The sequence below is a fragment of the Aethalodelphis obliquidens genome, unplaced genomic scaffold, assembly GCF_003676395.1.
Source record: "Aethalodelphis obliquidens isolate GAN/ISIS:26980383/991018 unplaced genomic scaffold, ASM367639v1 scaffold20, whole genome shotgun sequence".
Lineage (NCBI taxonomy): Eukaryota > Metazoa > Chordata > Mammalia > Artiodactyla > Delphinidae > Aethalodelphis > Aethalodelphis obliquidens.
The window spans coordinates 17,772,434-17,786,689 of record NW_020837964.1 but is presented as its reverse complement, the minus strand read 5'-3'; the positions used below and the strand labels follow the sequence as shown (position 1 = coordinate 17,786,689).

Genomic DNA, 14,256 nt, shown 5'->3' with positions numbered 1-14,256 from the left:
GCATACTCCCAAGTCACCATGTCAACCCAAATCTCCAGATGCTCATGGCGGGGGTGTTGGGTGCCATACTGTGACCATTTGAGAACTGCTGTACGCTTTAGGGGGGTCAGTCTGAGAGAAACTAAAGAAATCTGACATCTAGATGCCATGCCTGATCCTGGATTGCATTCTGGATTGGATTGGGTCAGGGGCGTGGGGAGGGGGGGGTACAGTTTTGGGGAAATCTACAGTTTGAATGTGTACCATGTATGAAGTGGTAGTACCATATCAAAGTTATATTTCCTGAAATTGAAAATCAAATTGTGGTTATGTAAGAGAATGCCTCTGTTCTTAGGAAAAGGCACACTGACATTTTCATGAGTAAAGGAACATCATGTCTGCGACTTACTCTCAAATGGTTCAGCAAAACAAGAAATTATGTATATGTGTGCATCAACTTTTGTAATATAGCAAAATGTCGACAGTGGATGAATCTAGGTGAAGGGTACATGGACGGTCATCAAACCTTTCTGGCAAAATTTCTGTAGGAGTCATTATTTTTTATTATTATTATTTTTAGGAGTCATTATTTTTTTGAAATAAGGAAGTTAGAAGTATCTATCAGCAAAGAGGAACCTTAACCTTCTTCAGCTACCTACCGTTCGCTGTTCCCGTTCTAAATCAGAGCTTGTGTCTTTCCAGGTATCGGATTTGGAGGGATGCTGCCAACTGGCTGGAGATTAATCCGGACACGGGTGCCATTTCCACTCGGGCTGAGTTGGACAGAGAGAACGTCGAGCATGTGAAGAACAGCACGTACACGGCCCTCATTATAGCCACTGACGATGGTGAGGATGCCCTTACCATTTGGTTTTTGCTGCTTCACCCTCCTGACCAGCTCACTGCCTTGCCCCTATCCTTTAAGAGGCATGAATTCTTCCGTTTTCTTTCATTATTCAACAAAGCGTTCTCAAAGCATTGTCCAAAATGCAGAGTTTAGGCCAAGCAGAAGTTCCTTTTTAACGCTCCCTCTGTACCTGAGCCCCATGGGAGCCAGACTGCCTGGGTTTAGATCCTAGGACCAAAGCTTAATACCTGTGTGAACTTGGACTTATTACCTAATTTTTAGGTCCCTCAGTTCCTTTATCCAGCAAAATGATAATAGCCCATCTAGGTTAAATGAGTTAATTTATGTAAAAGTGCTTGGAAGAGTGCCTGCTACCTAGTCTGTGCTCTGTAAGGACTGTTATTATCTTTATCATCATCATCATTATTAGTGAAGTGTGGCTCCTTCCAGACTGTTTCTGTGTATTCGAATACATTTATAAACATATAGAAATATGGTTTATTATAAAGCCACTGTCTGGTTTATAGCCTATTTTTGTTTTTATTATAAAAACCATTGTCTTATGCATGTTTAATTTTTTTTCCTTGAACATATGTCTGGAAGACACAGAGATCTATCTTGGCACATTATAGATCTACCTCTTTTCAATTAAATGATGTTTTCTGCATATTGCATAATTTAACCATTCACACATTAAAAAACACCGGGATTATTTCCAGTTCTCCATTATTTTTGTGAGTGATAGGTAGAGATCGTTGTACATGCCTCTGTGGGCAAGTGTTTCCCACGGATAGATATTCAGAAGCGGAGTTACTGTTAAAGAGACCTGCGAGTTCCTGTGATTAAATCTGTTCCCCTCTCCCTCCTCAACCTCCCGAGGTAGTAATTCCAGATTTGGCAATCCGGAAAGCAAAGGGCAAGGCGAGTAAGCCCATGGTGGGGCTGGATGGGTGGCTAATGAGTGATGTAGCCTTCATCGCATTCTGAGCATGCTGTGGAAGGGTAACCCTGGCCTAGTCATTCCTGCTCCTGGAGCTGTCATTTGGGAGGCAGCAGGTTAAAAGCAGACAGCCATGATGGGGCTCCATTTGCAGAAATGTTTTGCATAAAGGCGAAGCTAACCCATTGCTTAGGCAGCAGTGCTATGCTGGCCAGCTGTCTCTGGCTGCACGGGAGTTCCCTAGCCTGGCTTGGAGGTAACCAAGAGTTGACAAGGTTCCTGCAAAGTTCCAGGGAGTAAATATTTTAGCCTCTGTAGACCGTACAATCTCTATTGCCATCATAGCCTAGAAGCAGCCATACACAGTTTGAAAAGGCATGAGCATAGCTGTGTTCCTAATTTGGGTGGAAGACCTTAGTTTGCTGACCCCTGACCTAATACTAATGGCTAAATCATGGTACTTTTGAATATATTCCTTCAAGTGTTACTTTGTGCATGACTCAATACTTTTGATGTAGGTCTAAGAGGAGAATGAAGTTTCTTCAGAAAATCTATTATCTTATTAAAAAACATTTTTTAAAGTTTTCTTTAATTAAAAAGAATTTTAGGGGCAGTGGTTAAGAATCTGCCTGCCAATGCGGGAGACACAGGTTCAAGCCCTGCTCCGGGAAGATCCCACATGCTGCTGAGCAACTAAGCCTGTGTGCCACAACTACTCAGCCTGCGCTCTGGAGCCTGTGAACCACAACTACTGAAGCCCGCACACCACAACTACTGAAGCCCATGTGCCTAGAGCCCGTGCTCCGCAACAAGAGAAGCCACCACAATGAGAAGCCTGCACACCACAATGAAGAGTAGCCCCTGCTCGCCGCAACTAGAGAAAGCCCACACAGCAACGAAGACCCAATGCAGCCAAAAATAAATAAAATAAATCAATTTTTAAAAAAAAGAATTTTAAATTATACTTGCTCATTGTTAAAACAAGAAAATTCAAATGATAAGGTAAAAAGATCCATCCATGGGTGAATGGATAAACAAAATATGGTATACACATACACAATGGAATATTATTCAGCCTTAAAAAAGAAGGAAATCCTGTCATGTGTTACAATGTGGATGAACCTTGAGGACATTGTGCATAGTGAAATAAACCGGTCACAAAATGACTAATACTGTGGGTTTCCACTTAGATGAGGTACTAATGTGGTCAAATTTGTAGAAACAAAGTAGAATGGTGGTTACCAGGAACTGGAGGGGGAAGTAGGGAATTGTTTAATGGGTACAGAATTTCAGTTTTGTAAGATAAAATTATGGAGAGCTGTTTCACAACAATGTGATTATACTAACACTACTGAACTGTACACTTTAAAAATGGTTAAAATGGTAAGTTTTATGCTATTACTTTTAACCACAATTTTCAGAGGTAAAAAGAAAAAATAATCACTATAGCCGCCCAGGTATAAATATTTATGGATTTGAGATACATTCCTCTGGGATTTTTTTCCCTGCGATATGCTAATATTGATGATGATGATTCTTTGAGGGTCTACTTTTTCTATGATCAAGTGCTATGTCAGGATGTAAAAGAAATACAAACAGAAGTGTGTATAAATCTCTGAATCTAATCTGAAAAGCAACTTGGGGCAATTGTAAAAGGCTCAATACTTTGATAACGATCTTAGAGCCTTAGAAGTTCAGAGAAGGAGAACTAGTAGGGGGTGAGGAGGACTTCTTAGAGTGGTTTAAAAAAGTTGTGTTTTTTTTTAAATTTTATTGAAGTATAGTTGATTTACAATGTTGTTTTAATTTCTTCTGTACAGCAAAGTGACTCAGATATATTGAGATATATAGATTTGCAGATGTATATATTTATATTCTTTTTCATATTCTTTTCCATTATGGTTTGTCACAGAATGTTGAATATAGTTCCCTGTGCTATACAGTAGGACCTTGTTGTTTATCCATCCTCTATATAATAGTTTGCATCCGCTAATCCCAAACTCCCATTCCTTCCCTCCCCTACCTCCCTTGGCATAGAGATGTTAAAATTTAATGGATGAATAAAGTTATGTGTGAAAATGGAGGGAGTCCTTGGTGTGAGGAATAACTTGAATAATTGTTATCAAAGTAGGGAATAGGCATGTCAGAGGTCTGCCCAGCCAGGAATGAGGATGGCCTGGAACCTGCAGGATGGGTGGCTTTGTGGGCAGGGTGGGGCCTGGTGAGGGAGCCCTGAAGAGCCAGGAGAAGAGTTGGATTCAGTCTGATGGGAGGCACTAGGGATTCATCAGTGGTCCTGAGCTATGACATTTCCTGTGTATTTTCTTAGGTTCTCCACCTGCTACTGGAACAGGAACGCTGCTTCTATTCCTCGATGATGTGAATGACAATGGCCCCGAACCAGACCCTCGGAGCATGTACTTCTGCCAGAGGGATCCACAGCCTGTCATCATCAACATCATTGATCCTGATCTTCCCCCCAACACTTCTCCCTTCACAGCAGAACTAACACATGGGGCAAGTGTCAACTGGACCATTGAGTACAATGACCAAGGTGGGCACTTGAGTCTTATTTTGGAAACTTTGCTCTGACCCCGTGCTTCCCTCCCGCCTTCCGCTTCTGAATTTCCCTTCTCAATATCCACTTGTCACCTCCTTTATGTTGTTGTTTGTTTTTTGTTGTTGTTTTTGTTTTGTTTTGGCTGCACCACACGTCTTGTGGGATCTTAGTTCCCCGACCAGAGATCGAACCTGGGCCCCCAGCAGTGGAAGCTCGGAGTCCTAACCACTGGACCGCCAGGGAATTCCCCACTTGTCACCCCTTTTAAGGCTTGTTTCCTTGTCCCTTCTACATTTGTGGCATTGAACCAAAGATCCCTTTGCGTTTCTGGCGTCTGAGTCGGTGACATACTGCCCAATAATCTACAACCCAAGCAGCTGTTGTCTTCATTCAGCTTTGGAATGTCCCTAGTTCCGTAACAATTTTAATCTAGAATGAACTTTTTATCTCTCCTGATCCCCTCACTCATTTTTGTTGATTCCTCCAGAACATGAATCTCTGCTTTTTAAGCCAAAGAAAACCCTAGAGGTGGGTGACTACAAAATCAATCTCAAGCTCATAGACAACCAGAACAAAGACCAAGTGACCACCTTAGATGTGCACGTGTGTGACTGTGAAGGAGTCGTCAGCAACTGTAGGAAGGCCGGGCCTTATGCCGAAGGAGGATTGCAAGTTCCCGCCATTCTGGGGATTCTTGGAGGCATTCTTGCTTTTCTGAGTAAGTGCAGCTGGCGAGTGTTTCAGCCTTTACCTTCTGACATGGGGGAGGTTTTTCTCTTACTGAGCATTTGAGGGGTAAGTGGTCCAAGACTGGAAGGCTGCCCAGTCCTTCTATTTTGTTCTTTCAACCTCTAAGGGCAGTGTTTCTCCAGCTTGAGTGTACACAAACCACCCGTACATGAGAATGCTGATCCAGTAGGTCTGGGGTGGGGCCTCAGCCTCTGCATTTCTAACCAGCTCTGAGGTGATGCTGATGTTGCAGGTCTTTGGACCATGCTTGGAGCAGCGAGGCCTGGTCACCACCGCCTTCTCCACATCCCACCCTGGAGGAGGGTGTAGAGGAAGTGGAAGGCACATATCTGAAACTGAGCATGTCACCTTCACTCACATCCCACTGGCCCAAACACAGCCACACCTGGAAACTCCCACTCTAACCGGGTGACCATGTGTCCAATTAAAACTTGGTGCCGGGCTTCCCTGGTGGCGCAGTGGTTGAGAGTCCACCTGCCGATGCAGGGGACGCGGGTTCGTGTCCCGGTCCGGGAAGATCCCACATGCTGCGGAGCGGCTGGGCCCGTTAGCCGTGGCCGCTGAGCCTGCACATCCGGAGCCTGTGCTCCGCAACGGGAGAGGCCACAACAGTGAGAGGCCCGCGTACCGCAAAAAAAAACAAAAACCAAAAAACAACTTGGTGCCAAGAGTAGGGGTGGAGTGTGGGGTGCACGGTGAGTATCAGTGACTCAAAGGATGAAGGGGAAAAAGGTTACTGGGGAAAATTTGGCAGTTTCTGACACAGTCCTTAAAACCTATGTTACCTGAGCCTACCTGTAGACTGAGCCCTAGGGTTGACACAGGTGCTGTTATGGTTTCTAAAAGCTAGTGACGGGCAAGTCAGAAAACCTCAAAGATAGTGTTGTTGTTGCTTTTTTTATCATTAGGAGCTATGACACGTGGTTCAGGTCATGAAGGTCCTTGCAGTCAGAAGAGGAGGCTGTTAATTGAGTCTTGAGAAAGGTTTGGTGGAAGACAGGATAGTTGGGCCACAGCGACTGGGGGAGTCCTCATAGACAGAGGGCCATTTGTGGTGGTTCCCACACTAGCAAAGGCACAGAGAGAGGAAGGCTTGATGGACTGCGTAGGGCAGAGAGGCCGACCTTGCTGGGCTAGAAGAAAGTCCTTAGAGGGGAGCAATGGGACCACCTGGGGGCTTTCAGTTTAGATTCAGCAGTGTTACTGATCCTGCTGCTTCGACAGATTGAAGAAGGGATTACCTGTTGGCCTTCGGGAAATGTTTGCAGTGTGTCCCCTTAGCTCCTGCCCTCTGCTGCATCCTCTCAAAATTGAAAAGGAAGGAGAGAGTTGTTTAAAATTCAGTGAACTTTCCGGACCTTTCTTCCTCCAGGATTCACGTGGCTTTATTGCCACCATGCAGTTATATTTAAAATACTGACTTTTTTTATAGTACCTTTATCTAACTTTGCTATGGGTGTATTTCATTAGACATAGGGGCCGAGAACAACATTTCGGACTGTTCAAATGTGCAACATTTACAGCAGAAGCAATGCCAGTGTGCAGATTTCCAACGTCTTGTTCCTTATGGGCAGACATCAAAATTAAGCGTCTAAAGAATGTTCTAGAGAGACGAGAGGATATGAAGGTTTTTGTGTAGTCAGCCAATATTTGGTTACTTACTTTGTGCAGCATTTGTCTCTGACACCGGGGATTGGGGGGTTTCAGGATAGCTAAGTTGGGTGGTACTTCCTGAAGTGATAACAGTATGCCATGTTTTGGTTACTTTCCCTTACATAACACTTAAGTAATGTCTGATAAGAAGCATCCTTTTGGAAACGATAGCCCTCCTCTCGCTCTTCAGCTCTAAGCTCCACAGGGATGGGGGCTGTTTGCAGCTTCCATTGTTTTCAGTGCTGTGTCTTCAGGGCCAAGGCAGGCCTGGCCCACCTAGCAAGAACTCACTCAGTATTTCTGTTCTTCAGTCATGGTCCAGGGGGTTATATTGTTTATCTGGATAAGACCTTGGAATCTTTCTGATTTCAGAAACAGGTAGGTTGGGTACTTGCAAGTGTATGCCACCTCCTGTCTCAGTGCAGTGGTGCTTCACTAGGTACTTGGGTATAAGGACCTATAAGTTAGAAAACACACTGAATCATATTTTTTTCCCATTCACAATAAATTATTTAATTTTTTAAAAAATTAAATATTAATCGTATATAGCCTAGACATAGCCCCCAAGATCAGATGAAAACCTTGAAAATAGATTTTAAAGCTTGCTTACATGATTTATCCTAAGAGAAGATAAGGAATATACCAAGTGCTTTTTTTTTTGCTGTTGTTTAATTTTAAAACTTTTTGGTGTTTTTTCATGGTGTACCAGGCGACTTTACAGTCTGTGCCCCACTCCCTTCCCCCGTAACTGAATAAGAATAATATGCATGTATTAGTCACATTTAGGCTGACCCAGCCCTGCTCACAAACCTTCAATGGCTTCAACTCACTCTGAATCAAAGCCAAAGTCCCTCCAGAGGTCCACATGTCCTTGCTGCCCCTCTGACCCCCTGTCCCCTTCTTTCTCCCCTGATGATCCTGCTACAGCCACGCTGACCCTGTCTTTCCTTAACCACACCAATCTGCTTGGAGTCTTTGCCTGGACCATTTCTGCTGCCTGGAGTACTTTGCTCCAGATTTTGGGAAATGACTGATTGGTTTCAGGTCCAGTTAAAGACCACAATTGAGTTCTCATGTAATTGTCCACTGTGTAGTGCTGCATATATTAACCTCAGGGATGTGAAGACATGTGAGTTGTCTTATAGCCATCTGTCTGGTCTGCAAGGCAGTGGTGCTCTGTGCCAGCTGCTGCTTACGGCTTTCTTGACCTGTGGCTCTTATCTCTCTCTTCCCCACTCTAGTCCTGATTCTGCTGATTCTGCTACTTATTCGGAGGAGAAGGGTAGTCAAAGAGCCCTTACTGCCCCCAGAAGAGGACACCCGGGACAACATTTATTACTATGATGAAGAAGGAGGTGGAGAAGAAGACCAGGTGGGTGTTTAAAACCAAGGGAGAAAGCTTAATGGCAATCTCTTTATTTGATGATTAGGGGAGGACAGACATCTGAAACAGCTCTGTTACTTTGCCTATTTTTTTAAAGACCTTTCATCTACACAAGAAAATAGATGTCATTAACCATCATCATCATCACCATCATCATCATCAATACAGCATTGCTAACATTTATTTATTGTTCAGATGAATGAACAGAGGCACAGAGCAGTTAAGCAATTTGCCCAAAGTCACAGAGCTAGGAAGCAGTAAAACCAGGTGGTCTGACTCCAGAGCCTACTCTCCTCACTGCTATTTCCAGGACATGAACTTTATTCAAATTATCTTTGACATAGAGCAACTGATCTGTTTTTTGTTGTTTTTATAAATTTATTTATTTTTGGCTGCGTTGGGTCTTCGTTGCTTTTGTGCAGGCTTTCTCTAGTTGTGGCGAGCGGGGGCTATTCTTCGTTGCGGTGCACGGGCTTCTCATTGTGGTGGCTTCTCTTGTTGCGGAACACAAGGACTGATCTGTTTTAATATTTTGTTTCCTTTGAGTTTGTAGCTGTGCCAAACCGTTTTTTGCTTTTTGTAGATGTTAATTCTTCAGGCCTTCTTTATTTCTCTTGATTTTGGAGATGGTCTTAACTTGCCTTACCCTGTATTATTGAGGTATTACCACAATAATGCTGTATAACAGGCAATCCCAGAATGTCAGTGGCACACGTCAATAAGCATGTTTTTCTCGTGCGTTTGTGGGTTAGCTGGGACAGTTGCTGGTGTAACAAAATACCATAGACTAGGTGCTTATAAACAACAGAAATTTATTTCTCACAGTTCTGGAAGCTGGGAAATGCAAGGTCAAGGTGCTGGCAGATTCAGTGCCTAGTGAGGTCCCTCTTCCTGGTTCATAGATGGCCCTTGTCTCACTGTGTCCTCATGTGGTGGAATGGGCAAGGGAGCTCTGGGTGTCTTTTATAAGGGCACTAATCCCATTCCTGAGGGCTCCATACACTGTCACAACCTAATCACCTGCCAAACGTCCTACCTCCAAATACCATCACATTGTTTCAACTTGTGAATTTAGGAGGCACACAAACAGTCTATGGCATCTAGGCCCTGAAGAATGTGTGGGTTGGTCGGGGCTAGGCTGATATAGGCTGCATTTGGCTGGATGGCTGTGTGCTGTGAGTTGTGTCCAGGAATGTTCCATATAATTCCTATCTTCTTTGTCCCAGCAGGTAAGACCAAAGTAGAGTTAAGGCCTTTGCCTGTGTCACATGTATTAATGTCCCATTGGTCAAAGCAAGTCAAATGGCATAGCCCTACATTAATGGATTTCTATTCTTTTCACAGAGGATAGGGTGGGAAAGGAGTGAATATTTTCTGAATAATAATCTAATAATCATACCCTATGAAAAGTTAATAAGGTAAAACAGTCTACATCTATACCCACAAATGTTCCTCACAAGGCTTTTATGCTGTATTTCCTTCCAGTGCTATTTGGAGACTCTTAGGTTGAAAACTACCATTTCAGAAAAGAAAAAAAAAACCAACTGCCGTTTCAGGTTACATTGGCACGTGCCTGTAGATATCATACAGCTGACTGTTAAGGCCTTAGCCAGTACCATAATCTGTAAACCAAATATGACCCTGTGTTTATGACTGTTTCTATTTTACTCTTTGCTATGCTTTTACCTTTTTCTCTAAAGGAGTATGACCTGAGCCAGCTACACAGGGGCCTGGAGGCTCGGCCCGAAGTGACTCGCAATGATGTGGCGCCAACCCTCCTGAGTGTGCCCCAGTATCGACCCCGACCTGCCAATCCTGATGAAATTGGAAACTTTATTGATGAAGTAAGTAAGCAGAGTCAAAAGCCAAGACACAACAAACTCATCTCTAAACTTGGAAAGGAGCTGTTGTGTCAAAAGTGAGAAAAATTCTTTAGAGTCTTTCCTTTACCATGTTTTCATCCCTGAGCCCTATTTGTTTTTGTTTTTGTTTTTGTTTTTTTCGGTACGCGGGCCTCTCACTGTTGTGACCTCTCCCGTTGCGGAGCATAGGCTCCGGACGCGCAGGCTCAGCGGCCATGGCTCACGGGCCCAGCCGCTCCGCGGCATGTGGGATCTTCCCGGACCGGGGCACGAACCCGTGTCCCCTGCATCGGCAGGCGGACTCCCAACCACTGCGCCACCAGGGAAGCCCTCTCTGAGCCCTATTTGTTTTTTTATTTGTGCCTCATCTAAATTTCAGAACTAATAGCACTTTGAATTAGTCTTAGGGAATTTGCAAAGTTCATACAGCAAAACCAAGACTTGCTTGAAAAGATTTAATAGAATAAGAAATGAAACTAAAGAGATTCAGTTTTGTTTCACTAATGGGTCTCTCTTTCCCTGCATTACATTGGGACGTAATGTTAAATGTGTATCACAAGGCTACCTGAGGGCCAGAAAAATAGTTTCCATGTTGTATATATCAGAAATGCATTCAACTATAAATACCAGAAGCTTAAATAGATATGAGTAGAGTTACCTCATGCAAATAGAAGACTAGGGTAAGCAGTCTAGGCTGGTGCATCACCCTTTTCTACCTTTCTGCTGCATGATCTCAGCACATCCTTGTTCTCATGCTTGTTGCTTTATGATCACAGGATGGCTGCCACACTTCCAGGCCTTGAGCCTGTTTTCCTGTCAAGAAGTAGGAAGGGCAGAGCAGGGGGCAAAAACTTTCTTCTAGCAAACTGTTAGGCAAGAAGGAAGTTCATCCTACATGTTATTGGCCAGGACTGTCACAGGATTGTCCCTATATGCAAGGGAGGATGGGAAATAGGCATTAAGTTAATTAGCTTAGGGTAAGATGAGGAAGAACTGGTGGGGTTAAGCAAAGAACCAAGTAAGATAATAATAGTCCAGTGGGATCTATTTCCTTAAACTATGTTACCTGATTACTTGCTCAGTTGCTGGAATGATTTTCAGGGCTTGTCTGATGGTCCAGTGGCCTTCAGCAAGTCTTCACGGTGTGGGGCAGGTTTTGCTTTAGCTTCCCTGAGGAGTTCTTGTCACCAAGGACTATATAAAGCATGGCAGTGTTGGAAATGATCAAGCCAGATCCATTCTAGGCACTGGATCTTAGAGAAAACTGTGAACAGGAAGGGCCACTTTAAACCATCCCTTTTAGATACATCTGGATTCAGGTATTTTCCTCCATTCACATTCATTTGTGTATCATCATATCTGATTATAGCTATTTCTTAATTACAAAAATAAAATGTTTGCTATTTAAAAAATATAAATTATGAAAATGTATATAAAGAAAAAATGTGCAAGTCCTCCCTCAGTTCCCCTGACCATAATCACCAAAGTTAATTTAGCAGTTTGGCATTCATCCTTTCAGATCTTCTCGGGCTGAAATGCAGGCTGTGTAGCCTGGCATGACTGTCCTCATTGTTTTTAGTCTCTGTCCATCCTGATTGGTTGGTGCTCATCTCTCCTGCCTACATATAATTTACCAGTTTCGTTTAGGGGGAAAACATTCTGCATACTTTATCTTTTCATTAACAATATATCATGTCCATCTTCTGTTCCAGTTTGTATTACATTTACCTTGTTGGTGTTCAGTGCTCCTGGCGTTCTGCAGGATGGTCTCATTGTTGTGCCATTAACACTTGGCTTTACGCACCAAAAGAAGGCATCTTGCCTAAGATGACAGGTGTGCGATTCCTCTCAATGAAAGATCCTATTGTCTTCCTTCTTTAGAACCTGAAGGCAGCTGATAGTGACCCCACCGCCCCACCCTATGACTCTCTGCTGGTGTTTGATTATGAAGGAAGCGGCTCTGAAGCTGCTAGTCTGAGCTCCCTGAATTCCTCGGAGTCAGACCAAGACCAGGATTATGACTACCTGAACGAATGGGGCGGTCGCTTCAAGAAGCTGGCGGACATGTATGGAGGCGGCGAGGATGACTAGGGGACTCAAGACCGATGGGGAGACAGATGGGTCCCTACACTCATGTGATGGGAAATGGGGGAATAATATTCCTGATGGTTTTCCAGCTTCCTTCACTTGAGATGCGTTTCTGGAGAAGAGACCCGTGATCAGTGATAGGATAGTTATGATTTCCACTTTATAGATCTAATCTGTGTGTTAGAACGATTTTGACTCATTCCATGAATCTTTTTTTCCCTTTCATCACTCTTTACATGATGACGATGTCCAAAAGACCCTCAAATTTTAATATTTCAAAAGAGTAGCTTCAGCCTCAGAAGGTGCTGCTGGCAACTGGCAGATTTCCGTAAGGGCTTTGCCTCATTTTTCAAAGGAAGGTGAGGGGTCAATTTCCCTATTGCAGGTTTTATATAAAGAAATTAATTTGTGTGCTTTCATTCCTCCCGTCACTGCACTGGTGTCCCATGTTCTAATATCCACTCTTACACCCTCTGAATTCTATCACATTTCTCTGATGCAGAAATTATTGGGCTCTTTTAGGGAAAGAGGCTTATGTCTTAGTCTGGCCATATGCTGAGTGGGTATTGTGTACTCCTAAGACCTTTTAACGGTTTTCCTTTTCTATCTCCTGAGTACATAACTTGAAATGGGCATCTATCCAGTTTACTTGTCCTGAGTAAGAATGTTTGTTATGTGAATGTCGTTATGGGGTGCTTTGGTTCTAGACAGGGAGCCTGGACCAGAAAAGGTGGTGAGTTTTCAGGTGCCACTGAACTTTTAATGTTCATTTATCCCTAAAACAAAAGAGTGATACATTCCGGGACTCAGAATAGTGCCTGAAGTGCTGCAGCCAAAGACAGAAGCTGGCTCATCACAGCAGAGGGGAAATGTGAAACGTGGCCGTGGAGATGGCAGGGGAGATTGTTACTGAGCCTGGAAATTGAGCCAACTGAGGCTGGAGACGGTTGCGGTGGCGCTACCTCCAGACCTGAAAATTCTGAAAGAGTAGAGGAATCTCAACACTCGTTTCCTGCCAGGAGCCTTGTACCGTGGTTTGTACCCAAAGCACAGAATCCCCAGTGCCTGCTTTTGTTGATCTATAGAAAATGCTGGCTGGTCTGGACACATTTGCCCCAAATTCCAACTGTGCATGAAAACTTCAGAATGTTTTAAAAATCCAAAATTTTTTTTTTCTTAGGAGCAGGAAGAAAACACTCCTTGAAAGCGTGTTAGCGAAGGGAGGTGAGGGTAGGGAGAACCTTAATTTGGATCCTTTTTTAGTTGAAACGCAACCTTTAAGAAACCTTTGACAACCATAGACCAGAACTTTATCTAAATTGCTTCCCTATCTATCAGCTGTTTTTGGAAGAAAAACCCATCCCTGCAACCACTTCTTAGAACTGTCTTGATTTTTCAGCAATTTAAACTCTAATGTAGTTCTGTGTAGAGAATGTCACTGTAGTTTTGAGTGTATATGTGTGTGGGTGCTGATAATTTTGTATTTTCTTTGGGAAAAGGAAAACAAGGTGGAAAAAATTATTCTTAAATATTCATTTTTATAAATTTTATTAAAGAATTTTGTTACACCATTGTCAAACTTGTTTTATTTGATTACACAATTCCAGGCCAGACAGACAAATGGTTAGGTGAGCTTATTCAAAACATGGAGAAAGAAGCTTCATATTAAAATGACTTCCCCTGAACTTTGTGTCATTCTGTTGGGGCAGAATAGCGGGGAAACCGCGCACCTAAGGTCACTGTATTTGAAGGATATCCACCCATGTGGCATGTAGTGAAACCAATGAAATCTCCTTGTCAGGAGGCTATTGTGGGTTGTGCCGAGGGATAGAAAGAAGCAGGGCTTCAAATAACACTGTAGGTCAGCAAAGTTAGTACAGGGCAGTGGTTCTCCACTGGGGAAGATTGTGGCCCCCTCCCCCAGGGGACACTGGCAATTTCTGGAGATACTTTTGGTTGTCATGACTGGTGAGGTGCTACCAGCATCAAGTCCAGGTCAGGGATGCTGCTAAACATCCTGCAACACACAGGACAGCCTCCCTCCACAAAGAATTATCAGGTGCAAAATATCAACAGTGCGGGCTTCCCTGGTGGCGCAGTGGTTGAGAGTCCGCCTGCCGATGCAGGGGACACGGGTTCGTGCCCTGGTCCGGGAAGATCCCACATGCCGCGGAGCGGCTGGGCCCGTGAGCC

At 43.7% G+C, this 14,256-nt stretch overlaps 1 protein-coding gene across 2 annotated transcripts in view; it reads left to right on the top strand.

Moving 5' to 3' along the window:
* CDH1 (cadherin 1) overlaps positions 1 to 13,084 on the top strand; it is a 78,906-nt gene extending 65,822 nt beyond the window's left edge. For both annotated transcript variants that reach the window (XM_027119470.1, XM_027119471.1), the window contains 6 exons: positions 682 to 827; positions 4,096 to 4,320; positions 4,814 to 5,044; positions 7,971 to 8,101; positions 9,814 to 9,957; positions 11,857 to 13,084. In XM_027119470.1, coding sequence (XP_026975271.1) covers positions 682 to 827; positions 4,096 to 4,320; positions 4,814 to 5,044; positions 7,971 to 8,101; positions 9,814 to 9,957; positions 11,857 to 12,066 — 1,087 coding nt within the window. In that variant the 3' untranslated portion in view covers positions 12,067 to 13,084. The remainder of the gene's footprint in view (positions 1 to 681; positions 828 to 4,095; positions 4,321 to 4,813; positions 5,045 to 7,970; positions 8,102 to 9,813; positions 9,958 to 11,856) is intronic.
* Positions 13,085 to 14,256: the final 1,172 nt, after the last annotated feature.